The 25,357-nt window shown below is 41.6% G+C and overlaps 1 protein-coding gene across 1 annotated transcript; it reads left to right on the top strand.

Annotated features, from left to right (window-relative positions):
• Positions 1 to 4,369: 4,369 nt before the first annotated feature.
• Positions 4,370 to 17,887, top strand: ripk4 (receptor-interacting serine-threonine kinase 4). Its single transcript, XM_020631162.3, has 8 exons — positions 4,370 to 4,655; positions 7,866 to 8,157; positions 10,149 to 10,297; positions 11,054 to 11,103; positions 13,580 to 13,738; positions 13,983 to 14,098; positions 15,897 to 16,137; positions 16,221 to 17,887. The coding sequence occupies exons 1-8, from the start codon at positions 4,474 to 4,476 to the stop codon at positions 17,468 to 17,470; spliced, it is 2,439 nt and encodes an 812-aa protein (XP_020486818.1). The 5' UTR covers positions 4,370 to 4,473; the 3' UTR covers positions 17,471 to 17,887.
• The last annotated feature ends 7,470 nt before the right edge of the window (positions 17,888 to 25,357 follow it).

The raw sequence follows: 25,357 nt of genomic DNA, 5'->3' as shown, positions 1-25,357 counted from the left end.
TGAATGGGATTAGTTGTGACCTGCGGAGTAAACGCGCGCTGAGTAGTCAGAAGACTAGAAAAGAAATATAGAAGCTCAAGTCCATTTACCATTTATTACTTTGTGTAGTTAGCTGCAAAACGAACGCAAATCGCTAAAGCAGTTCAAATTATTCTTTAATCAAAGCAGGTCATTTGAGTTTAAGATCTCGTTCATAAGGCTGACCTGTCCCAGAGGGCAGCAGCACACGTCCACTGAATAGGGTTCTCATATCCTCTAGAAGAGATTTAAGGAACCTTTCAGAGAGACCCTGGTCCTCTCCAGTGTAATGCAGCGCTGTGTCTTTATTTCTTTTATTAAAACGGTGGAAAAAAAGCAACAAAAAAAACCTTGAGTAGCTTACGAAAAAGACAAACAGACGCTAAGGTCCTCATAATCCTCATATCTGTTCCTTTCTTTACGATAGTGAGCCCAAACACAGCTGGTATAGAGACACAGTAACCCAGCTCTGACCTCCACAGGAAATAGAAATATTACACTTTAACCTGTGACACATTCAGGAACGTTTCTCAAATGAGATTCAGCACTCCTGGTCCTGGATGTTTCGGCCTCGTGCTGTTTGAGCACTCTTATGTTTAACACATGGTTCAATACTTTCAAAACAAAACACCAGCAGAGGGCGATAAAGACTGGCAACATCTTTTCACAGAGGGTCAAAAAACAGCATGAACAGATATATAAATACACCTGACTGAAACAATACAGCCAAGCAGTGATATGGCCACCAAACTCCTCCATTACAGAATAAACATCCCTGATTTAGGAGCTGGTGTCAGTGATACAGAAACAATAAATATATAAAACTAAACAGTAGTTGATAAACAGCATCATATTCTGCAGCTGCACTTTTCATTTGTCAGCAAACATACGTTCTTTAAAGTCGCCATGAAACAGAACTGTGAGAGTATCGATGTATCGTCACGTCGTGAACACCTGCTCAAGCACAACAACACGAGAAAAGAGTTAGGTGCCCGACTTGCCGACTTCACGTCATATTCGTCGTCCGACCTGTAACAGAGACCTTCCACACATTTGTTTTTCTCTTCGAGTTGAAAGCACAGAAGAACAACTTCCCGACTCTGAAACAGGGAGAATAGAAAGAGAATATGAATGCAGAAGTATTTCCAACTGAAACGTGATTGAACCAATAACACGATAGAAGGCGGGACATAACGGGGATGAATTTGATTGGATCGTTAGCTTTGATAAAGCTTTTTAATTGGTCTCGTAAACGTCCCAGAGTGCAGGATGAGTCATCAGACATTTCAAAGAGTTACAGGAAGATAAAATACAGTTATAAATACTCCGATAATGACTTAAAAAATGACTTAAAAAAACAGGAATGCTGGATTACAATCAGGAAAATGCATTTTGTCATTTAACAAGGGCTTCAAAAAGAAAAAACCAGAGAGGTTCACATTAAATGGAAACGGTTGCACAACAAATAATATATCAGAATATCTGAGCTGACATCACCTTTAACGATGAATCCTGACGTGCCTCCTCATGTGACGAACTGTCCAAAGCCGTGAAAGTGTCCTCCTGCTCCTCCTGCGTCATCAGTCAAGAGAACCACTACGTTATGATCCTACCCCTGATGATGTCGATGAAACGCTGTTTGCTCTTACAGCTTTTTTTAATTTCCTGAAATCAGTTTTTCTTTGCTGCTCTCTAAAACAGCTACAGGTGGAAGCCGTTACACGTTCAAGGTGGCAGCAAAGATCTGAGCGATTCTCTTGTTACAAGAAACACATCCTTCTCTTTGGGCTGTTTTTTGTGTTTTTCTTGGAGAGGTAGAAATGTTTCCTATGAGCGCTGGTGTCATTATTGTTTTGGTAATTTTTGTTATCGATTTGAACTCCAACACGTGCCGACTAATGAACTCAAACCAGTAAAACTCACTCGACTCAGATCTAAAGAAGGGGTTTTCCATCACACTGGGTAGAAAGTGGACTATCCTGATTTATTTTCCTGCAGATGAAAAGAGCCGATTTGATTAACACACCAATGACAGCCCCTGTTTCTTAATGATCAAGAGGCGTGATGCCACCCGAGAGAACACATTTACACTTTAAACGAGGGGTGGACGCGATCTTTAAAGGCCCTCTCGCTCTCACATGCAGAACACCTTTCACCTTCTAGCTGCAGCCTCGAGGGACAAACACTTAGCCAGCAGCCTGACATGAAGCCTGACCTCGTCTCAGACCCTCAAGATCTGCATTTTGTCTCAACGACATCCAAGATGAAGAATTTACACTCGGTCTTTATACCTCATCGTCCTGGTAACCTGATTAAAACGAGAGAGAGAGAGTCCTGTCGTCAAAAGAAGAGCTAAATTGTTTTTATCATCGAATGCGCCTGAAGTACACACACAGACACGCACAAGGCCATCAGGGACCCAGAGGCAACCGTTTTCATTGCAATACATTTCATTAAAATATAGTGACATACAGGCAAGACACAATTAGTTTCAGGGATAAAGGTTTTTATTTGAGTTTTCTTGTCGAGGGTTTGAATCCATGAAAACGTCTATGGGGATGTTTTTGTGAGGAGATTATTCCGATTTAGCTTTGATATGACATCACACTGACTTTACATAGAGAGTAAAAGTCAAATTTGTATTAAAACTATGAGTGGAAGCTGACGTGCTCACTGTGTGTCAGGGCCTTATGGTACTCTGTAATGGGGACATATTACTGGAAAAACCTACAGTGGACCAGCTTACCTTTGTGTGGTAGGGGAGTGGTGTCTGATGCGTACACACACAAGTAATTTAACTTCGGTGAACTGTGCTCTCTTATGTACAGGTACAACATTAAATATCAACAATAAACATAATAAGAAAAGACTAATATTTACATGATAAATATGAAACAGTGCGGTGGTGAATAGTGCAAAAGATGCTTAAGTAACATGATAATAAGTAAAATGCAGTTATGTGGCAGATGAGTCAATTAAGATGTCAATTACAGTATTTACATAAATAAGTGCATAGATTGATCATTTAAATTTAATAATATATATATATATATATATATATATTCAAAGTGACGGTTGATTTAGAAGCAGTTACAGATGTGTGGGAGAGGTTACGCTGCAAAGGTTAAAAAGAGTGGAAAACGCAGACTCGTTTCAGCCTCATTGGGTTAAAATGTGTCGTTTTAGGAGCAACATCAGGAGCAACGTACCTCCTCTGAAGTAGAATCTACTGCAGGCTGTGAAACGAAAATATATTTGTAGAGATGCACCGATTCTGGAAAATCCCGATGCGATGATCGACATAACAATTTAGCCGATTTTAATATTGATGTTTGTTTCATGACTTCTTGTGATGTCAGACTCCCACAATGACGACATTTTCTCTCATGTTAGAACATGAAAACAAGTCAGAGTTTGTTCAACAGGTGACTTCATCGTCTGCCCCCCAAAAATATTAGTTAGGTGAACTAGATGCCAGCATTAAATTAATTAGATCACAACAGATAAACATCGGCTCCTTCATCAGTTCAAGACGCATTATCTGCCGATGTGACGATGTCTGTCAGCAGGGACAATATCGTCCGATAACGATGTATCCCTATATATTTTAAATAACTGCAATTAAAAGTATAATATTGAACTGAATTAGTACAAAGCTCAAACTGAAGTCTCTCTTCACCCTCATCCAGAACAACTCTTTTAACCTGTGAGGGTCAGCGCTTCTTACAAACATTAAGACTTTGGTGTTTTTGAAATGTAGCGCTGTACTCACATTCAGTCGGTCACATATTCAAATTTAAAAATGATTACCTTCATCATCATCGTAGTGTACTTAAGCACCTACAGGAGACACGACTTAACTAAACCTGCTTGACCTAACACACACTCACACACAAAACACACACATAATGACGACCCCCAGCTACATAACAGAACATGGTGATCCTCTCTGTGCTGAAAAGATGAATCCACACATTCCCAAACAACCTGTTCAATATCACATACCCCCCCCCCCCCTCCCCCATTGTCACAAATGTCCCCCTCTTCTTACCTCAGGTGTTTTAGCTGCATAATGCTCTACAGTGGAACAAAGGTGTGTTTATGAAACGACACATTCCTCCGGATCATGACACACATTATCGTCTCCTCTTCACCGCAGATATGTGAGAAAGTTTAGCACTTAAGGGCAAACTGTAGCAGCATGGCTTCCTGAGTGGACTTTTCCACTTCTTCTGTGTTTTTCAAAAACCAGAAAGTGATGTCACAGCAGCAGGCACCTCCTCTCTTTTCACCTGAGCAGAGGGAGGGGCCTGGCTCTGAGCTTGTCAGGGGGAAAAACAAGGAAGAGCTCACATACGGGAAGGTCGGTGTGTGTGTGTGTTCACTTACCCAGATTGTGTCCTGGAGACAGATAGGAAAGGATTTCGCCCAGCCGCTGGGTCTCCCAACACGGATATGGACGTCCCGGATTCTCCTCACGGGAAAATGGGGCTTCTGAGGACCTTTGATTGCTCTGAGTTTGGCAGCTGGGAGAAAATAGGCTCAGGTGGATTTGGACAAGTATACAAAGTCCGGCACGTACAGTGGAAAACATGGCTGGCTATCAAGTGCCCTCCCTGCCTTCATATGGATGACAAGTAAGTTACACACACACACAGATAAACTCTGAATTCATATTGGTGAAAGGGAAGTGTGAAGGATTTTATCTAAACCTGCTCCTGTTAAAGCTCTAAAACAGTTAAGATCACTCTTCTTTTCCTCTCTTTTTTCATTTCCAGCTGTACACATTTGTCCTTCTCAAGCTCTTTTCTTTCAGATTTCTAAGTTTTAATGCCGTAAAAACGGACAGACAGCAGCTTAAATCATCCGGGGGGAAAAGTCATTGCCTCTGAGTCGTTGAAAGGTGAACACTATATGAAGTGTGTGTGAGTCACTCCCTCACTGCCAGTCTGGAGCCATAAAGTTAGTCTCAGCAGCCAACAAGAGAGACATTAAACCGCAGATATAAGGAGTCGCAGAGAGCATTGATATGCTGATTCATCCTCAGGGGTAAAGTGAGTCCACATTGCTCAGGGCCACATTTATTAAGTTATTCAAACACGACCCCAACATGAAAGGTTCACCTGTGACTTTCCCCCCAATCTGCTCTGTTGTTTTTATATGTCGGCCTCAGGGAGGGGCTGATTTAAATGGATGTACATGTGAATCAGGGGAGCAAGGTGGTCTTATACCCTCAAGGCAACACCAGAAATTACACAATCCCTTTAAAGTCCTCTCAAATGTTGCATAAATCTAATTTTTTGCTCTGCATGAATCTGCAAAAAAAAAAAGAAGAAATAGGCGTTTTATGAGTTTTTTCTGTGTGTTTGTCATCCGTCTTGATCGGTATGTAACTAGTCTGAACTTCTATGTGTCTTCTTTGAGTGTTGATCCTTGTGGCAGGGCAGAAATGGAAGTTTCCACTCTTTCTGCCTGTGTTATATAATGATTCCTCTGTGAAAAGTGTTAAAAAATTGAGGTTAAGCCAAGAGACAGAGCTACCTAACTTTGTAATTTGCTAATTGATCATTCTTTGGATTGCTTGGTATCAGAAAACAATCTCTCATCCAGTCACAACAACATATAAAACATTATCACCAACAAACAGGAAGTGGTGTTTTCAAAATAGAAGAGGCCGGACATCCTCTCTAGAACCTGTGTGTGCAGCTTGAAGCATCCGCTGACCCTGAATTGAAATCTAATCATCCATAAACACCTCGAAATACACAAACGTGTTCTCCAAAGAGTTTTAAAAACATCAAACTAACAAACATGAAGAGGTGATTTCATCATTTCCAATAAAAGGAAAAAGCCGCCTGACATCCTCTTAAACCTGCCAGGCAACTTAAAGCATCCGCTGACCCTGAACCGAAGATGTTATCGTCCTCAAACATCTGCAGAGTACATAAACAGCCATTAGACCGCAGCCTTCATTGACCCGCGCATAACATCCAGCAGCAGGGACTCAAAGCTGCCTTTGTGTGTCTGGGCTGCAGGCTGCAGGCTGCAGGCAGAGGGCTGTCGCTGTGTGGCACAGACAATGAGAGAAGCTGTCAGACCGGTCTGACCGGGCATCGCTCTCAGAGCAGGGACATTGTTGTTTGGTTCTGAGGAGCTGCTCAGGAGCACTTTGGATTAGATGGAGGGTTTAGCAAACAAGTGCTCGCCCTGTCTCCTAATCAGGTTTGATTATTGCTGCCCAGAAGATTGAGCCTCCTTCATTTGTGCAAACATCTAAAGAACAACTACAGAAGCTACAACTTAAAGACTTGACACTATAACAAACCTGATACACTTTGCATATAGTAGAGTATTTTCTGTTCTATATGATTTCACCTTATTAATGGTGGGAAAATCATTTGAGTTTTTCTTTTGAAGCTCATTTTTGATCTCTTTCATCCGTCCTCATTAAGAGTTTTTATGTTTAAAGCTGCAGATATGTGCTCTGAGGTCATGACTGACCTGCAGGCTTGTGTTTGAGGTATGTCAGCAGACCCGGAGGACTGATAAAGAGTTGTGCAAAGGTTGAGCAACAGAGAACAAGAGCTCTGTTTAACCCTCTCCCCATGCATGCCAGGTCGGCCTGGAATGTCCTTAAGGCCTTAAAAAAAACAAAAAAGCTGTGGACAGTTAAGAAAAGTGCAATACACATACTTTGGATGAGTGCTGGTAAATTAATGATAGATCTCTGCCTAGGAGGCCTCATTTGTAGCTAATTTGCATAGCTGGGAGCTCAGTTAGGATGACATGAAGTGTGCTGCTGGAATTTGGGTCAGGACAAATATTTCAGCTTCAAGGGAAAAGCATGACTTCAGAATAATTTGGTGAATGTTTGATAAAAATCTGTGAGCCTGTGAATGTAGAAGGACTTCTTAAAAACATAGACCGTCTATATGAAGCCTTCAGTTTGGAATTGAGGTCATCTCCATCTTGTTTTTGGAACTATAAGTGATGTTTGGATGCATGTATGCATTGTTACAGCTCTACGCTGGTTGACGGGCCAGCGTAGTGGCAGCTTTTTAGAAAATATCCGTCTGTGTTGTCCATTTTTCTCTAAAGAGGCCACAATGTAAACAATATACTCTATATACTTTAAACTAGTGCTTTAGATTATTGATTCATGAGGAAAAGAACTACTGACGTAATAATTCATAAATCTGACGACTTCTTTTTTTCAACCAATGAAGTCGCCCCCTGCTGTCCTTTGGAAGAATAGAGGTTTAAGTCACTTCAGTGTGTGCTGCACTTGGAATTAGAGCCGTTTTCACACATGCTCTCCTGAAAACTTATAGAAAATGTCAAACAGCTTATCCCTGAAATCTAGTGAATGAAGCAACAAAGTCTAGTGCTATGATGACAGTATTCAAAATGCTACGTGAAACTGAAATTACTCAGTGTAACCAAAAGAGCGGTGAACAACATAGCGAGTAGGAAGAGTACGAAGCTGCTTCATTACGCGCATGACGATTGCACCGGTTGTGAGCAGGATGCAGGAAGCTTCATAACCATAACCTTGCTCACTCACTCGCAGTACATGTTCCTGAATTTTTGGATGCATTGACTTGACATGGCTAACTAGGAAGTTTTACTAGAGGGCTGGCATGAACCTGGGCAGGTTGAAAAACTCTGCTGTTTGTGCATGTGTGAAAAGTGCTTTGTCTATGGTTAAAAACAAGCAAATACCTTTTTAAGAGGGGTTTGTTTGCACTTCTTTAAATTCCTTTACAACTGCAGCAAAAGAGTCTGCTTCTAAATTCCAATCAAATGTAACATAAAAATCCTCTAATCATTAACTCTGTAAACCACAGGGAGCGCTCCGAGCTGCTGGAGGAGGCTAAGAAGATGGAAGCAGCCAAGTTCAGATACATCCTGCCCGTGTACGGGATCTGTGAAGACCCTCAGGGCCTGGTCATGGAGTACATGGAGACCGGCTCCCTGGAGACCCTGCTGGCCACCGAAATGCTGCCCTGGGAGCTTCGCTTCCGCATCATCCACGAGACCGCCGTGGGGATGAACTTCCTGCACTGCATGAACCCTCCGCTGCTCCACCTGGACCTGAAGCCCGCCAACATCCTGCTGGATGCTCACTACCATGTCAAGGTAAGGAGTTCTCTGCGCATAGCTCTAACAAGTAAAGTCCAAACCAGTGGGTCTTCTTTTTTCAGTAACATATCCCCTCTGAAACATCCACAGCCAGTTAGATTAAATGAGGAAATCAGTGCCTCTAGAAACCACTTTAATACAGCCCTGCACCAAACAACAACCTGCAAACTGAACAGACACTTCATGAGATGCACTTTTTCATGCAGCTGTTTTTTTTTTACTAAGTTTCCTCCTCATATTCAGGCTATTGGTCGGCTCTGTTTAAGCTTTCTCTTTGTTGTCAGACTGTGATGCTGCAATGTTTCTGCCACAAACCAATATCCCTGTTGTTTTGTTTGTAACTCACAGGTAAAACTATCATTGCCCAACCAAACAGAGAAAAACAAACGCACATAAAGTTGAATGTGACTGCTTTCGTAGCACGATTTTAAAGTCTTTGTCAGCTATGGATTGTAATGAAAGAAGAAACAATTAAATTGCAGTTAATCGAGATTATTAAAGTAAAATTACAGTCAGTTTTTTTCAGTTGGTTAAAGTTTATATTTTGCTGCTTTAATACAGGAAATGCTTCATCTTAGTGTCCATTGTTTATCAGAGACGTGTGGTTAAAGGTCGTGGTGACCCAAGAATATATTTAGATTTCAGTTAAAGCCGATGTCCTGTTCTTAAGTTAGAGGAAAGGCTGCTGTCATCATATTGACTCAGATATACACTATAAAGTGTAAAATAAGGAAAATACATCTTTATTAATAATCTAACTGAAGGCAAAGTAAATTTATTTTAAAGCACCTTCTATACATAGATCAACTCAAAATGTTCTACAGAGTTAAAAACAGAACTTTGAAATCATTTAGAGCCTGGACAGAGATATGAGCAGAGAGCTGTCATTGGACTGTTCCCCCGGCAATTTAGAGTCACCAGTTAACCAAACGAGCATGTCTTTGGACTTCAGGAGGAAGAGAGAACATGCAAACTCCACACAGAAAGGCTCCTGTCAGACAGGGATTCGAACCAGGATCCTCCTCAGCGCTAACCACTGAACCACCATGTAGCCCTGAGATGTCGATATACAAAAGATTTGACATCATGCTTTAAGTAGTGATAAAAACATGAAGCGAAGCAGTAAAAAGAAGACGTCTCATCACTTATAAAGGAATAAATAGCAAATAATTAAGAAGGAACTTATGAATAAAATACTTTATTTCAAACCAAAAACTAAAATAAGATTAAAAATCAATTTAAAACAAAAGTAACAGTGTCCTAAAGGAGTAGGTAGAAGTAAAACGCATATGTCCCCTCCACCCCTTTCTCACTTTTCTTCTAGTAGTTCATAAATTATTCCAGAAATTTCTCTCATTTATTTACAACTAATATACAAACGTATCCCAAGTTTGTTTGCCACCTACAATAAATTAATTAAGAATGAACTTGAACGAGAGAAGAAGGGAGCGAACGTTCGAGAAGGCAGCAATAAAAATGTTTTTTGGCGTTTTATAGCTTCTATAGTGTTTGAATGATTTATGCTGTTAAAAGTTCGTTAAACAGTTCTGAGTGTTTCAGCCATGAGGAGGATTGTCTGGTCTCTGACTGTAAAAGCTGACAGCCTATCAGGCGCTCTGGGCAGACAGGTGTCTCTCTGCGGCCCTCGCTCTCAGCGCCTCGTCTGTTCTGAGAGCGAGGGCTGGGAACGCTCAATACCAGGATGTAAACACCTCACCTGGGCCTGTCTGGACAGGATGAATTCAGCTCCTGTTAAATCTCCCTCCTGTCACCGTGTGTGTGGGTGTGTGCGCTCTTTAACACTAACGTGGAGGCCTCTCCTCTGCTGCAGGCTCAGACACGGCTGTGCTGCCCTCATCACAGCACTAATAAGAGCTTAGTGTCACACTCACAGGGCAGAGTTGAGTCATCAGTGTCACGCTGCTTCATGAGAAAAGAAGTGTGCTTTGATGTGTTTGATGGTCTTATCTGTTCCCTCTCTGTCCCAGATTTCCGATTTTGGCCTGGCCCGCTGGAACGGTCTGTCACGGGCTGATGACATCAGCAGAGACGGCTTCTGCGGCACCATCGCCTACCTGCCGCCTGAGAGCATCATCCAGAAGGACCGAGTGTCAGACACCAAGCATGACGTCTACAGGTGAGGGCTTTGTTGTTCTTTTTAAAAAAGTTTGAATGCAACAGTTTTGAGGATGAATGTCGGTTTTTGTTGTGGGAAAGATGTTTGCTTCTTCCCTTCTGATGCATCAGAAAGTCTGACTCATACCAATCAACGTCATTGATCACATGTTGGATTTAAACGTGTTGCACCATGTATTCCACCTTAAATAGAAGCTCAATCTATCTTGATCAACTTTCTCAAAATGAGTAAATAAAGGTTGTGTGGCTCAGTGGTGGAGTCGGTCTTCTCTCAACTGGAAGGTCGAGGGTTCAATCCCCAGCTCCTGCAGCCACATGTCCAATGTGTTCTCGGACAAGACGCTCAACCCCAAGTTGCTCCCACTGCTTCGTCAGCGGTGTATGAATGTGTATGAATGGGATTAGTTAGTTTAGTTCTGATGGTCACTTTAAACAACAGCCTCTACCATCAGTGTGTGAATGTGTAGGTGTGACCTGCGGAGTAAAATCACTTTGAGTAGTCAGAAGACTAGAAAAGCGTTTTACAAGCTCAAAAAGGAGTAACTTTACCATTTACGATGTGTAAATATATTTACAACCACACCTCCATTTAATTGAATGCACTATAAGATTCATTCATGTGTTTTGTTTATAAATTAAACTATTTAAACAGTTAAGGAATTTCTGCTTGAAACTTAAAATGGTGTAATTTTCTTTTGTATATTTTTTGATATTCCTTCCTTCCACCTTTATAATTACATTTTTTTCTCTATTCCAGTTTCGCCATTGTAATATGGGGGATCCTGACGCAGAAGAAACCGTACCAAGGTGAGTTAAAACAAATTGAATGAATTCATTTACTGATGAGAAAGAGAAGAAAATACTGAGACTAAATTTAATGATACTTCATCATCTAGATAATTAGAAATAATAAGTCAAAATGAATGTTTCTAATCTTTACAGTTATAGCATATCATGTAGTGGCATTGTGTTTTTCTGAAAGACCGATTTAAAGCAACATGTTTTAACAATGAGAGCAAAATGGGACTCAAGAAAACATTTAAAGAAAAACCAAAATCAATACGAGCAAATTCATTCTTTAACTTGACCACAGGTGTGGTGCAGAATTTAGAAAACTCATCAAGCTGCAAATACAACAAAACACACCAACCAGGAAGAGATTCAAGATCTGAGATTTTATTGTACATGCTCGCAGTGAGGCAATGACTTACGCTTAACCATGATTCTCATCTGGTGGGTCGGGACTCAAAAGTGGGTTGCACTTCCAGATGTCTGCCAGGTGTTAAAAAAGTTGTGGCAAAAAGTCTTCACTGTGCTTTTATTTTGAAAAACATGTTTAGTAGGGTTGTTTATACATACACAGTAGGTGACGGTAATGCACCTTGATGCTGGTCATCTGCCGATAAACGACAAGAGAAGCATGACAAAATGCAAATATGATTCTGTAGAAATATGGGTTTCCTTCCATCGAGGACAAAAGGAACAACAAAGACCTCAGAGTGTTGTGAGCAGTTTCCGGTTTCTGACTCAGAAACCAGGGAGAGAGCAGTGGAGAATGACGTACTAACCGCTAGGCCACCGATGCTTTCTTAACATTTTTATTTTGTTCCATTTCTATGGAAAGGTTAGGTCCTGAGGCCGGACCATTTATTAGGAATTGTCTTAAATAATAACTCACAGCCAGCGTTAGACAGAGTTATGAGGTAATGTTACACATTCCTCTTGTGTTTCATAAATGTGATTTACATTGAACTTTGGCTTCTATTCCTCTTATAATTCATCTATTTTTAGCATTTTCCTGGCAGAGATGGCCTTTCATAATTTCCAGTAAAGGAGTAACTTTAGGTGAACACTCCGAGGTGTTTGTGTGTCTTTGTGTGTGTGCGTGTACAGGTGCTTTACTGTATTTGTTTACTCTGTGAATTCCTGAGCGTGCAGCTGAACAGGGCCAGACTGGCAAACACGGTTGTCTTTTTTTTCCCAGGCATATCAGATAGCAGTTCTTTTTTTTTTTTTTTAAGGGCCATGAGCCTGGATGAGGGTTATCCATGTTGGCACAGGCCCCGCCTATGTTGATCCAGACATAATTAAAAAGCGAGGAATGACCTGGCAACCACCCCTTTCCATCTTCCTCCTCCACCTTGCAGAGGGTATTAAGGCCACAATAGGAGATGAAGTACCTGTGATTAAGGCCTCTACCTGTTTGTTCTGAATCACTGACTGGGCCGATCCCACACGCTGATACAAAGAGGTCACAGCAGGAATTGTTAAGAGCTTTTACCTGCTGCTCCCATGGGAAACGACAGCACCCACTCCCTTATCAGAGCACACAGGAAGGTGGTGATAAATTGTGCATAACTGACTCGCTATACGGGCACTGGCGCCTACCAACACCATCGATTAAGTTGTCATGTTTAAGTATGTAACATTATGGATTATTTTAAAGTCATTTGTACTCCAAACTACAAGAAGATAAACCTTCAAATCAGATGTATGGACCCCACAAACATGAAACAACTTAACGTACTTATTGCATTTTATTTTTTAGGTATTTTTTGTAAAATATTTGGATTATTACATTGTAAAATGGATTGATGGCGGTATGGACCGAATTTATTCCAAACACTAAAATGATTGTGTTACAGCTGCAAATTTATCCAAACTCTGCACCGGAACAATAAATAATCATACCATGAGGAGAGAGACATGTAGTATACATTTATGGAAAAACAACAACTAAACATTGAGGAAGATTTAAACACATTAATGAGTATTTATGAAAAAAAACGTCATCTTCAATAAATATCATAAGATAAATGTCTATTTAATAACAGAAGAGCAAAAGGGAAGTCGACATGCAGTAATGCTGTGTGGCTCAGTTGGTAGAGTCAGTCGTCTCTAAACCAGAAGGTCGGAGGTTCGACCTCGAGCTCCTGCAGCCACATGTCCGATGAGTCAGGGGGCAAGGCACTTAACCCCAAATTGCTCCGGCTGCTTCGTGGGCGGCGTTTAAATGCAGATGTGTCCAGCTTTGTGATTAAATATAAAATGACTTGAAACTCGCAGATCTCTTTTCGCTTGAAGACTTTGGCTCGATCTTAAAGGACGTGTCAGGTCATCCTTGGGAAAGTGATCTTGATCTCAATGGGTTAATTAACTAGTTTAATAAAGGTTAAATAAAAACATAAACATTGAAAATGGAGTGATGAATATTGGATTTACAAGTGTTAAAACATGGTGTGCAGTTTCATAACTGAAGTATGTGACTTTTTTCTTCCTGCAGGAGAGAATAACATCCTTCAGATCATGGTGAAGGTGGTGAAGGGGGTCCGTCCAGACCTGGGTGCAGTGCCTCGCTCTAGACCGTCAGCCTGTACAGGCTTCCTGAGTCTCATGATGCGCTGCTGGGCCACAAAACCTGATGCCAGACCCAGCTTCCAGGGTAAATCACGCCTCTCCATTACAACAAATGCCAACCTTTTTTTCCTCTCATGATTAGAACAAGTAATCGGATCCTTTAACGAGAAGCTGTGAGTTGAACATGTATTTAGAATCTGATCGCAGGGGGTCGGTTAAATAACGGCTTTTTGTCTCCTGCTTTTAGTGCAGCTTTTCTTCCCTTTTGTTTTTCTCTAATCCTTTCCTTGTTGGTCCTGAAACCTGACCCAGAGCTGTTGTCCTTTCAGAAATCACGTCTGAAGCTGAGGAACTGTGCTCTAAACCTCAAGAGGAGCCCAAGATGCCATCTTTATCCACATCTGAGCCCGAGCCAATGTCCCCCAAAGCACTCACTAGTGACCAGGTACGAAAAAGAGCTGTGTCTTTAAGATGTTATGTTCTTACTTTTGAACTAAATTGATGGTGTAAACCAAATGACAATTTCCAGCGCTGTAAAAGGAAGCCAATGCGGAAGTGCAAAATCTGCAGTTTCTACAGCAGAAATTAACATGTTTAGAGCCTGGTTAAAAAAACGGTCAAAAAATGGTCATATCTTGATGACTCATCAGTTTTGATTTGCTGAAGGATATGTGTTATCAACAGACAGGCAGGCGCGATGTAACGGTTTGTCAGGAGGTTTAAAACCCACCTCAGCTCCAGCTCTCAGCCTGTCGTTAGGTTGACTGAAAGTTAGTTTGACTGAAAGTTAGTTTGAGACAGGATTTCCAGCATGGAGACCGCCATCAATGGGACTCCAGAGCCCCCTGCAGTAACAGACGGGTGACGTCACTCAGGCATTGTCCATTAATATTTACAGTCTGTGGTGTAAACCTGTTTTCTAATAATGATAAAGCAATGAAGATGTTCTTTTTAGTTTCTTACACACACACACAGCAGTGACCCACTTGTGTTTTTTGTTGCTTTGCTCGACCGTCATTCTTCCTTAAAGTGTGAAAAGTGACTCTTAAGTTGTTTCAAATAATATGTAACTAAACTCTCAGACAAGATGGAGGCTTATCTCTTTAAGCGCTCCAGACATGGTAATGACTTTTGAAGTCATATGTTGGTAAATATTTGATCAAGAGGAACAGTTGCATCACAAAGGAGGAATGTTGACTGATGGGTTTAACCTGTGTGCTGCTGTGTCATTTCCGTCCTCGCCTTTTGTGTACGTGACTAGAAACAAACATCCTGCTCATCACAGGTGACGGATGTTTGTGTGTTCAACTTATGTCTTATGTCAAGTGGATTTCACTGGACATAACTTATGTTCACCAGATAATTGCCATACCAACATTCAACGTGCCGTTTCCCTTTCGCTTCTGTGGAGAGCAGCAGTGACATTGCAGACATTTTCTTCTCATGACGTCATGCTCAGGCTAGCTAGCTAAATAGTTTTTGTGATCTAACACTACTTTGTAAAGTATAAATGAAAGGAGATCTGACAAAATAGATTGATAGTGAACATTTGGAAGTAGGTTAGTAGGTACCAACAGGAAATTTACATCAGCTAACATTAGCCTTTCACTACACGTGTTTTATCTGATTTCAGCACCCGTTTTTATAATTTGTATGCATATTTTATCAACTTACATGCAAGTCTTCATTTAAAGAAATAAATCTTATATTGAACATATTCCCAAGAGGGTCCATGTTGCTGTGACGTCACACTCAGGGTGGGAAGCCTAAATGTTGTTGTTGTTTTGTTACCGTTATGCTCCAGGTTTAATTCATGTTAGCGTTGTAAATCTGAGCAACTGTTTTCTGTTCAAAGCTTCCCGATTGATGAGAAAGTACACTGACAATAGATACTGAAACTCAGAGACACTCCAGCCATATTATAAGTTAAAAAACATATTTAATAACCTGTTATCTACCGCTAACGTTAGCATTCAGCCACTTCCTAGTTAACATTTTTGTTTAAGAATCACTGACACGATAGGAAAGGCGTTTAATAATATGGCAAAATTATTTGAGTCTGAGGTCAAACTTTATTTTTTTTATACCCAGCTCCCTCTTTGTACTGGAATACATTTGTGCTTCCCTCACTGAGCGAGTCACCAGAGCAAAATGGCGGCTATGTGAATTCACTGCATACCTCACCTTAAACCTAATGTGCAGCGCTCAAGTGTGCTTATCACCTGTGGCTATTTGTTTCACAGGTTAAAGACAACAAGCCTGTGCGTCCAAAGTCAGCCATGTTGCCAGATAAAGACTACAGCCTGTCTGAGCTGCTGAGCCAGGTGGATTCTGGGATTTCCAGGAGTTTTGATCGAGTGAAAGAGGAGAGCTGCCACAGCAAAGAGAACACCTGCAAGAGACTGTCGGGCATCTCTTCAGCCGACTCCGCCTTCTCCTCCCAAGACTCCATCACTCTGTCATTTGAGAAAGAAAACACATGTGGTAAGAGCTGATCGAAGACCGACACCTGGAACGATTTCAGTTAAATGTACGATTGACTCAAGTTTCTTTGTTTCACGTTCTAGATTCTGCTGAGGTCCAGAAGAGAAAGCTGTGTGAGGCCATCAGAATCAAAGACACCGCCAAGCTAATGAAGATCCTCCAGCCTCAGGATGTCGATCTCCTTCTCGACGGCGGAGGTAGCCTGCTCCATCATGCCATCACCATGACCAATGAAGAGGCTGTCAAGTTCCTCCTCCTGAACAACGCCAATCCCAACCTTGCCAACACCCGTGGCTCCACCCCTCTGCACCTGGCCACGGAGCGGCACCTGAAGCCGCTGGCAGAACTCCTGCTGGGCCGCCGCAGCACCAACGTCAACGCCAAGGACGAGGACCAGTACACCGCTCTGCACTGGGCTGCACAGAACGGGGACGAGGCCATCACGCGCCTGCTGCTGGACCGCGGGGCAAACATCAACGAGGCCGACGGTCAGGGACGCACGCCGGCTCACGTGGCCTGCCAGCACGGCCAGGAGAACGTGATCCGAGTGCTGCTGAGCCGCGGCGCTGATGTTCGAATCAAAGGGAAGGACAACTGGACGGCACTCCACCTGGCGGCCTGGCAGGGTCACCTGGGCATCGTGAAGCTGCTTGTGAAGCAAGCAGGTGCAGACGTGGACGGGCAGACGACAGACGGACGCACGCCGCTACACCTAGCATCCCAAAGGGGGCAGTACAGAGTGGCGAGGATCCTGATTGAACTAGGAGCAGATATCCACACGACATCTGCCGGGTTAAACACACAGCTGCATGTGGCGGCAGAGACAGGTCACACCAGCACCTCTCGCCTTCTGATCAAACACAAGGCGGACATCCACGCCCAGAACGCCAAGGGATTCACCCCTCTCCATGTGGCCTCCCAACGAGGTCACCTCGCCACCGTGAAGATGTTAATAGAAGAAGGAGCAGACCCCCAGAGATCCAACCAGGCCCTCCGCACCCCTGGCCACCTGGCAGCGGAGAACGGACACTGTGAAGTCCTGAAAGAGCTGCTCCTCCACTGCCCAGAAGGTGGTGCTCTGTTAGACGAGCAGGGGCTCAGTCCGTTACACCTGGCTGTGCAGGGCGGATACTCGAACATCATCACCATGCTGCTGCCACAGGACTGCAAGGACTTAATCACTGACAGCTCGGTGACACCAGCAGCTGAAGAGCCCGCACAGCCCTCAGAGGTAAAGCCGCTCCAGAGGAAAGTCGTGATCCTCAAACTGACCGAGCACCACGACGACTGTCCACAACCGAGTGGATCACAGTGTGCCACAGCACCCTGCTAACGAAAACAGAGACCCTGCGAGAACTATCTTTTGTGCCATTTTGATACTCCTCTTTTCTCGTGTCACTCAGACCTTAAGAGACTCTTTTAGGACTTAAATGCCCTTTCCTTTAATGTAAATATGTACACTGTAAATAGAAAGTATAAATACTCTGTTGTGTTTTTTATTCAGACTTTGTTTACTTTTTTACTTAACAAGCACCGTTTTTTTTTTTTTTTTACTCAACAAGCACACAATTATCATGAGGACAGCTGAGACCTGTGGGGACTTCTTAATACACTGAACTGCAGCTGGTTTTCCTGTAGGTTATATTTAATAGAGCACAAACTTTGGTCATCAGAGAAAAAGTTTGACATTCAGTGTTCTGTACCTGTTACATATCAGTGCTTCATCATCCATTAAACCGTTTAAAACCTTTTCAAGTTTGACCTGGTTGCCTTTTTCTTTTTTTTTTTTTATCTTCATGAATAGGAAATTGATCTGCCAATTTCCAAAAGTCAAGGTAAATGAGAAGACAGTATAAGCCAGTTCAATTTGATGTAACTACTTCCTTATAGTTGATTCAAACACATTTGAAGCTGACATTAAACATCGTCATTTTAGAGAAGATTCCAGGAGAGAAAAATGTCTTTATTTTCTACCAAACTGGCCTCTTTTTTTCTTCTTTTTTTCCCATCCATCCATCCATTATCTTTCCCGCTTTTTCCCGCTCTGGGTCGCAGGGGGGCTGGAGCTGATCCCCGCTGTCATTGGGCGAGAGACAGGGTACACAGGGCTGACATGTAATGTAATAGAATGTAATTTAGGGTGACCAATTAACCTAACGTGTCTTTGGACTGTGGGAGGAAGATGGAAAACCCTTGCATGCACAGGGAGAAGATCCAAACTCCACACAGAGAGGTCCTGTCCGACGGGGATTCGAACCAGGAACCCCCTCGCTGTGAGGAAACCACTGCACCACTGTGGGAGTCTCTCTAAAGGCCACTATCATGTTATTGCCTTTTTGCAATACCCTGCCCTTGTGAGATTGTTTATTTATTAAATTTCATTTGTTTACAGGTACACATGCAATAAATATTGCTTCAGATGTCAAATACAAAGTCGATGCCATGCATGTGGCTAATATGCATTCCCTGACTCTGGCTCAGCTTTAAGGTTTAAAACAGAGGTATGTTTGACGTGTAGTTGAGAAATATGTTTCTGTCATTTTGAGCTCTGCATTTGAGTTTGAACCAAATCTAAGCCTATGGTCACTGAAAAGGGGGGATATGTATCAACCTTTCAAAACGTAAGTAACACTAAGAAAGGAAAAAGGACACTTACAACTACTTACCACAAACAAATGTAAGACAACTTTGAAACAAATTTGTTGTTATTCAATGTCATACTATCTTTCTGTTCCTGCAGGCGTTGTCTCATTTTAGTCGATGTTTCTCAGAGGGAGTGTGTAGCTCCACCTGTGTGTGTAGCTCCACCTGTGTGTGCACATGAATTATCAGCCCTTGATGTCAGGCAGAGGCAGCGTGTCTGCATCTGCAGCCTCACCTGTAGTATTATCATTATTGTTATTATGATGGTGATGATATCTCAGCTCCAGACCCCACAGAGCATGCTCAGGTTGGCACAGACCATGGGAACTGCCCCTGAGGGGGATCACAGGCTGCAGGATGATGGATGGGGGGGAGAAGGGGTAGCTGATGATCTACCTGCAAACCCAGCCTGTTGGCTAATTCCTTCAAGACCACTTTAATTTTTCATCACTCAACATGCCATCGCCAACGCCTCAAGGGCTCGGCTTTTTGGAATCGGAGAGCCTGAGTGTGTGTGGCTGGTGATTGTAATAGTCCTGTTTTTATAGCACGTGTTTGCAGAGAGGGAAGAAAATGACTGGTGAAACATGTACAATCTGAGCCCTGTGTTTTGTGTGCACAGTGCTCCATGCTGTGTGTTGCTCGGTGATGTGTCAGCTCGAGTTTTGAGGAAGATAAAGGCTGTACTGTTGCCCAATCTCATTGTCTATCTCCTGTCAAGACTGCTGTTATGTTTGATGGACTGGTAGGTTTGGTTTGTGTTTTACAGAGACAATATCCAGCATTGTGTTCTGGGCTGCAGTTATCTCATCTATTCACAAAAACAGGAACCTTCATCCTGATATGATTTAAATCACAACTCTTCAAATGTTGTTTGATTCAAACAGTTCCCCACATTCTGAAACTTAGAAAGGCTGCCAAACATTTTTACTTTCACTTTACTTTAAACAGTGGCCTAGTGGTTTCTTGTTAAGTTGTGTTTAAGTGTTGGTACTCTCCTGTACATAGTTGATATAGTCATTAAAATGTCAATAAAAAAACCTTAAAATTCACAATTTTAAAAAATGTATCTCAGTTGGGGCGCCGACGGCCTATGTGGTTAGTGCAAGCGCCCCAATGTACTGACGCTTCAGTCCTCCAGGCTGGTGGCTCGGTTCAGGTTTGACCTGTGGCTCCTTTCCCCGCATGTCCTTCTCTACTCTCTCTGTCCCCGATTGCTGACCCTATCCACTGTCCTATCTCTCAGATAGCGACCCAAATAGCCCAAAAATAAACCTTCCAAAAAAACTGTATCCTAGTTGTTCTGTCCCTTTTCCAATCTTTGGTTTTATCGCTCATTATCAACATTTTGTTCCAAAGAGTCAAAAAAGCCTTCCCAGATATATTTTAAAAACTCTTCCCTTTTCTTTGGTGATGTACTAGCTATTCAGTGGCATCACAATATATCATCCTGAATTTATTAATTTATACTTTGGTTTGGACACATTTTAAGAGACTGGAGTGGATCAATATACTCCTCTCAGTGATGTCTTGGGTAAATGCAGAGAATTATAATTTATTACAAACCAGGTATATTCACTTTGGCTATTTACTCACATGTACAGTGAACCGTGTTCCTTCATCTCTTTATTATAACTCTGTTTTGAAGTATGGGAATTTTTATTTGTTCTCCCACAAGCCTAAAAAGTACCCAAAAAGTATTTTTATGTCCACGTCACTGACATGCAGCTGAATGCATTATTTATATTTGCTCTTAAAATTTTGGTTTGAGACACTATTTAAAAGTCTGTATCATTTTTATTTTTGTTGATTTGTTTGTTGGTTATCAAAGAATATCACTGCAGCCATGCTTTATTTCAGAGATAGTTGTCTAAAATATTCACACCAGAACTTTAGAGGTTTCAATTCTACTCTGTTGTTGAAATGTTGCTTGAAATTCTTACTACAAATAATTCAATGTGTTCCTTTCTTCTACAACAACAACAACAAACATGTTTTGGCATTTTAGTAACCGGTTGTAAGATTGATGTTTAAGGAGGAAAAATAATGGGCCCAACAGTGAGCCTTGAGGAACCCCACAAGAAACTTTTGATTCAGCTGTATTGAGATGATATATCTCGGCATACTTGACTATAACCAGGTTGACCAAGAGTTCTCAACCTGTCTGCCAGTGAGGCAAACAAGCAAATATGCCAACATACACATTGTGTAAGTTTGTACATAAAGACAACTGTAGTGTCTACTGCATTGTTCACTCCTTAAGAGTATTAGTTATTCCTATGTAATCTTGTCCTCTTGTGTGTGTAGTCATCATTTGTTTTCGTGTTGTTTTAGCAATAAAGGAACATGACTCAACACGTGGACTGCATTTCATTTGTCTGTACCTTTGACATAGTTATTCATTTACTTTGCTGACTGTTCATCTCTCGTCAGTTTGTAGTTTACTCTGTGTAGTACAGCTCGAGGAAACGTGGATTAGGTCAGTCCCCACCAACGTATTAGTCACCTGCAGAAGGCCTCAGGTGAAGGAAAGCAGCCCGGGGGAAACACTGCAGACAATTATGAGAAACAGAATCAGGTGGGGGGGGGATTTTTTACAAGCAGGAGCTTTGTTTCACCTACCATGTTTAGATGGTCAAACTTGATTCTTCTTTCCTTTGTACACTCCGCTGCACATTGTTGCTAACCACAATGTTGTGTTCAACATAGGAAGTAACAAAGAAGTACTGCTATTAGGTACCATTTCATGCAACTTTAACTTTCAACAACAAACTGTACATCTCTGAAACATTGCACCTTTTAGATCACTACATTTACTCAGGGTCAATGGTTCTTCTTGTAACAAAACTTCATAGATGTCAATAGATTTCCTAAAAAACTGCAGATAAACAGATATTTTTAGAGTTGTAAAGTATGAAAGAAAGACACAAGAAAATACACTCTTACAAAAACAAGACAGATTTGAAAACTGAGAACAGGGCAAGATATAAATTGAACAGGGCTGTGAGTATTTCTGCCCTGAGTTGAGGATTTGTTTTCTTGGGATGCTTTACCTAAACACCCTTCACACCCTTTTTCACTTCACATTATGATAAGGTAAAATACCTTCTATTTGTTATATTATCTACAAAGACCCACCATGAATCCATCATGAGCACTAAGCAACATTTAGAAAAGTTAGAGTGGAGAGGAGAAATGTCCTTTAAGAGGCAGAAACCTCGATCAGAACCAGACTCATGATGAGCATCGATCTGATGAGACTGTGTTGGGCTTGTAGAGTGGGATAGAGGGAGATGCAGGAAGAAGGGTTAAGACAAACAGAGCAACAATAATAATGAACGAGACAAATTTCTTGCATGTTTAAATCTACTTAAATACATAAATCAGATGTTGATTGTGATTCTGATCAATCCAGCATTCAACAACAACTATTACTTTGACCGATGATTTAAAAGCTTTGAAATGAAAATACAGCCAATGACTTGGTTGTTGTCGTTGTCGTCAATATGTGGGTGACATTATTAAGACAGTCATGAGATTGATGAATAACCATGGTTACTTAATCTAAAGTATTTTAACAGAAGCAGCTTATTAAGAAAACTACAACCAAGGGATATTCAATATGAAGCGTCTATAACACACCACATTAAATACATTCTAATATATGTATATGTAGTTTCATGAAAAAAATAGCCACTAAACTTTATTACAGGAAGAGTCGTAATCCTGAAGTGTCTGGAGGATTGCAAGACGTCCTTCTTGTCAGACCAGGTGTCTGATTACTTCTTTGTTTGACTGATGGGGACTTTTCCATTTGGCTGAGTCACACCTCAGCTCTGACGGACTAACGACTGAGCCCTTGGTTACCACACAACCATTACTGATGTGATGCAAGACCCTTGTCAGGATTGAGGGGTGAATAAAAATGCCACTTTAAGGGCTTTAATCGGGATTTTCACAACGAAAATCAAATTGAAATATTTCTGGAAAGCACTGATTTATTCTTTTTCCTCAATTACTCTTCAGCTGCAGCCTCTAAGAAAACAAAAGCAGCAGCCAAAGGAAACATCTGTTAAAGGCTGTGTGACTGGTTGCCAGCTGAATAGAGCTCATACTGAGTGCTGTTGGCTGTTTTTTTGTCTTATTTTAACCTCACAGAACTCGCTGAACGAGATCTGACACTCATAAAACGCAAAACAAGCTGCAACATGTGGCTGCAGAGTCAGAGTGGAAACATGGATGTGGGCGCACATAGCAGGGACAGATAAGAAGATTTATTGCCGCTAAGTGACGGGTGAATGCACCATTGTAATTGTCACATAAAGAAAATCAATAATAAACATGAGAGGCATATTGTTTAGGTTCATTAATCAGAGGGGAGCATTTCTTTGTGTTAGTTATTGAGGAGCTCGTTTGTAAGCTTAGCTCTGCAATCTACCAATTCACACTAACAGAAGTCGAACCGTAATGGAGGAAGCTACATGAAGTCAGGTTACAAATAAAATGTAATGAAGTAAATGCTCAAAATTGCCAAAGGTGTTTGTTTCTGTTACAGGTCAACATAAATCACGACTTTAATCAACTCCATTTTTTATGGAAGAGTGTAAGGAATATCAGGTTTTGTATGGTACAAAATGTCATCAGTGTCACACACACACACACACACACACACACACACTCTGTCCAGACACTAGAGTGCAGTCGCGGGTGCCAGGTAAGCCAGGTAAGAGTGTCGTCCAACTGTTCCATGTTTGGGCGGCTGTGGCTCAGTTGGTAGAGTCGGTTGTAGGGTTCCATCCCCGGCCCCTGCAGCCACATGTCTGATGTGTCCTTGGGCAAGACACTTAACCCCAAGTTGCTCCATCAGCAACAGAATTAGCAAATACTGATGGACACTTTTACAAAGCAGCCTCTACCGTGTCAAAGGGCTTTGAGAGTTCAGAAGACTGGAAAAGTGCTTTACAAGCTGAAGTCCATTTAACATTTAAACCTATCCTACCTGTACAAGACAATCCCTTTAGGATTTTTCAGTCGGATATAAAAGGAATGATGCATAGATTGTTGTTTTATTGACACAACTGTTTGTTGTTTAATTACAGAACAACTTAATTTCACTTCTTGAATCACCATTCATAAATGAATTAAACATTTGGCAAGCCTGTTAAAGTCCACTTTTCCATCACATGCAGATTGTTCCTCTACTCTGGTTACGAACTACTCTGAGGCCAATTTGGGCTTTTGACTCTGTAACCTGGTACCTCGGTCAAAATTGTTTGCCAAGATTGGAAAAGAAGTTATCTGAAGAGGTTAAATCTGCTGAATCATCACTACGCATGAAAAAGGTTAAAGTCCACAGTGACCGGGTAATAATCTCTAGCAGTATGCTGCCTCTTTGTCACCCTCCTGTCCTGTGTGTTCATCGAGCAGCGTGTCAGGATCTGTACACATGACATCAGTCTTGGCACCATTGATGCCAGCTTTGCAAATAATAGATGTGTTCATGATTTCAAATCAAGTCTGACCTGTAGAAGCACTATCATGATGCATTATGCTGTCTGCTTATTTTGACGGAAGTAGGGCTCATGTTTACATTTTTAATACAGAGTTTTAGTCCTCAAATATATTCATCTAGGTTGTCCTGTTTATTCAGGATGTCAGAGAATGTCTTTGATAACAGCTTCATTCTGCCTGCCTGCAAACACGAGGCCTCCCTGTAATTGTATGATTCAGATACACAAAGAAGTTTGCTGCAGGGGCCAGAGGGCCACACAAAGGGAGCCTTGACTGAACACAAGCAGCACAATATGAAGGGCTAGCCTATGAATTGGCAGTTTTTTCTGCTCTCTGGTCAATGACATGAAGAGAGCAGTTATGGACCAAGGATTTAGAGTGTGTAGCCTGTTTTATTTCTCGCTTCATTTTGCAATTATCTTCATAGATGTAGAAATAGGTTACATATCTAGGACAGGGCGGCGCACACAAAAATGACTGTGACCTTTGACCATGCACTATTAGTGTTGCAATCATTATAATTAAACTTTACTTCCTGGCATCTAAAACTTGAGGCAGTTTTGGTGGAAGTTGTGATGCTACTCTTTGGCCAGAAGATGGCGCAAACTCTTTCTGAGAGCACCGGCTCTGTATATCTCAGAGGATCATTACACAGCCACAGTCCAGGGCATGATGATGACTTTTTTTTTTTTTTTTTTTTACTGCAGTCAAGATGCAGAGTGGCCTCTGACATTATTACCTGCTTAAGCCCTGAAATACAACAGCACACGAAGCACACAGAACATAGGAAGTGTAAACTACCACAGGACAGGACACACAGCTGCACCTTACAGCAGACCACCATTACAGAGGATAATGGCTTCCGGATGCTAAGGCCTGGTATGAGATATCACGGCATTTCATTACTTTACACAGGACTCTTTTTTAAAGGACAAGCTTGAACTATTTAAACTGGTTTTTCACCTCCACAAAAGATTGTGCAAGACACACACAAAACAAACAGCTAAATTGTCAATACAGAATCACAGCGTTTCTCTTTCTGTGGTTTCATTTGGACCGAGCTTTT

This window comes from Labrus bergylta, chromosome 14, assembly GCF_963930695.1.
Source record: "Labrus bergylta chromosome 14, fLabBer1.1, whole genome shotgun sequence".
Taxonomy (NCBI): Eukaryota; Metazoa; Chordata; class Actinopteri; order Labriformes; family Labridae; genus Labrus; species Labrus bergylta.
The sequence above is the reverse complement of the archived record's forward strand: the minus strand, read 5'-3'. Positions and strand labels throughout refer to the sequence as shown.

Bases quoted from the DNA above. Each gene is read 5' to 3' on its own strand.
- ripk4 (XM_020631162.3), top strand. From the start codon at position 4,474: ATGGACGTCCCGGATTCTCCTCACGGGAAAATGGGGCTTCTGAGGACC. The intron at 8,158-10,148 runs GTAAGGAGTTCT...TCTCTGTCCCAG, and splicing joins ATGCTCACTACCATGTCAAG to ATTTCCGATTTTGGCCTGGC. The intron at 14,099-15,896 runs GTACGAAAAAGA...TTTGTTTCACAG, and splicing joins AAGCACTCACTAGTGACCAG to GTTAAAGACAACAAGCCTGT.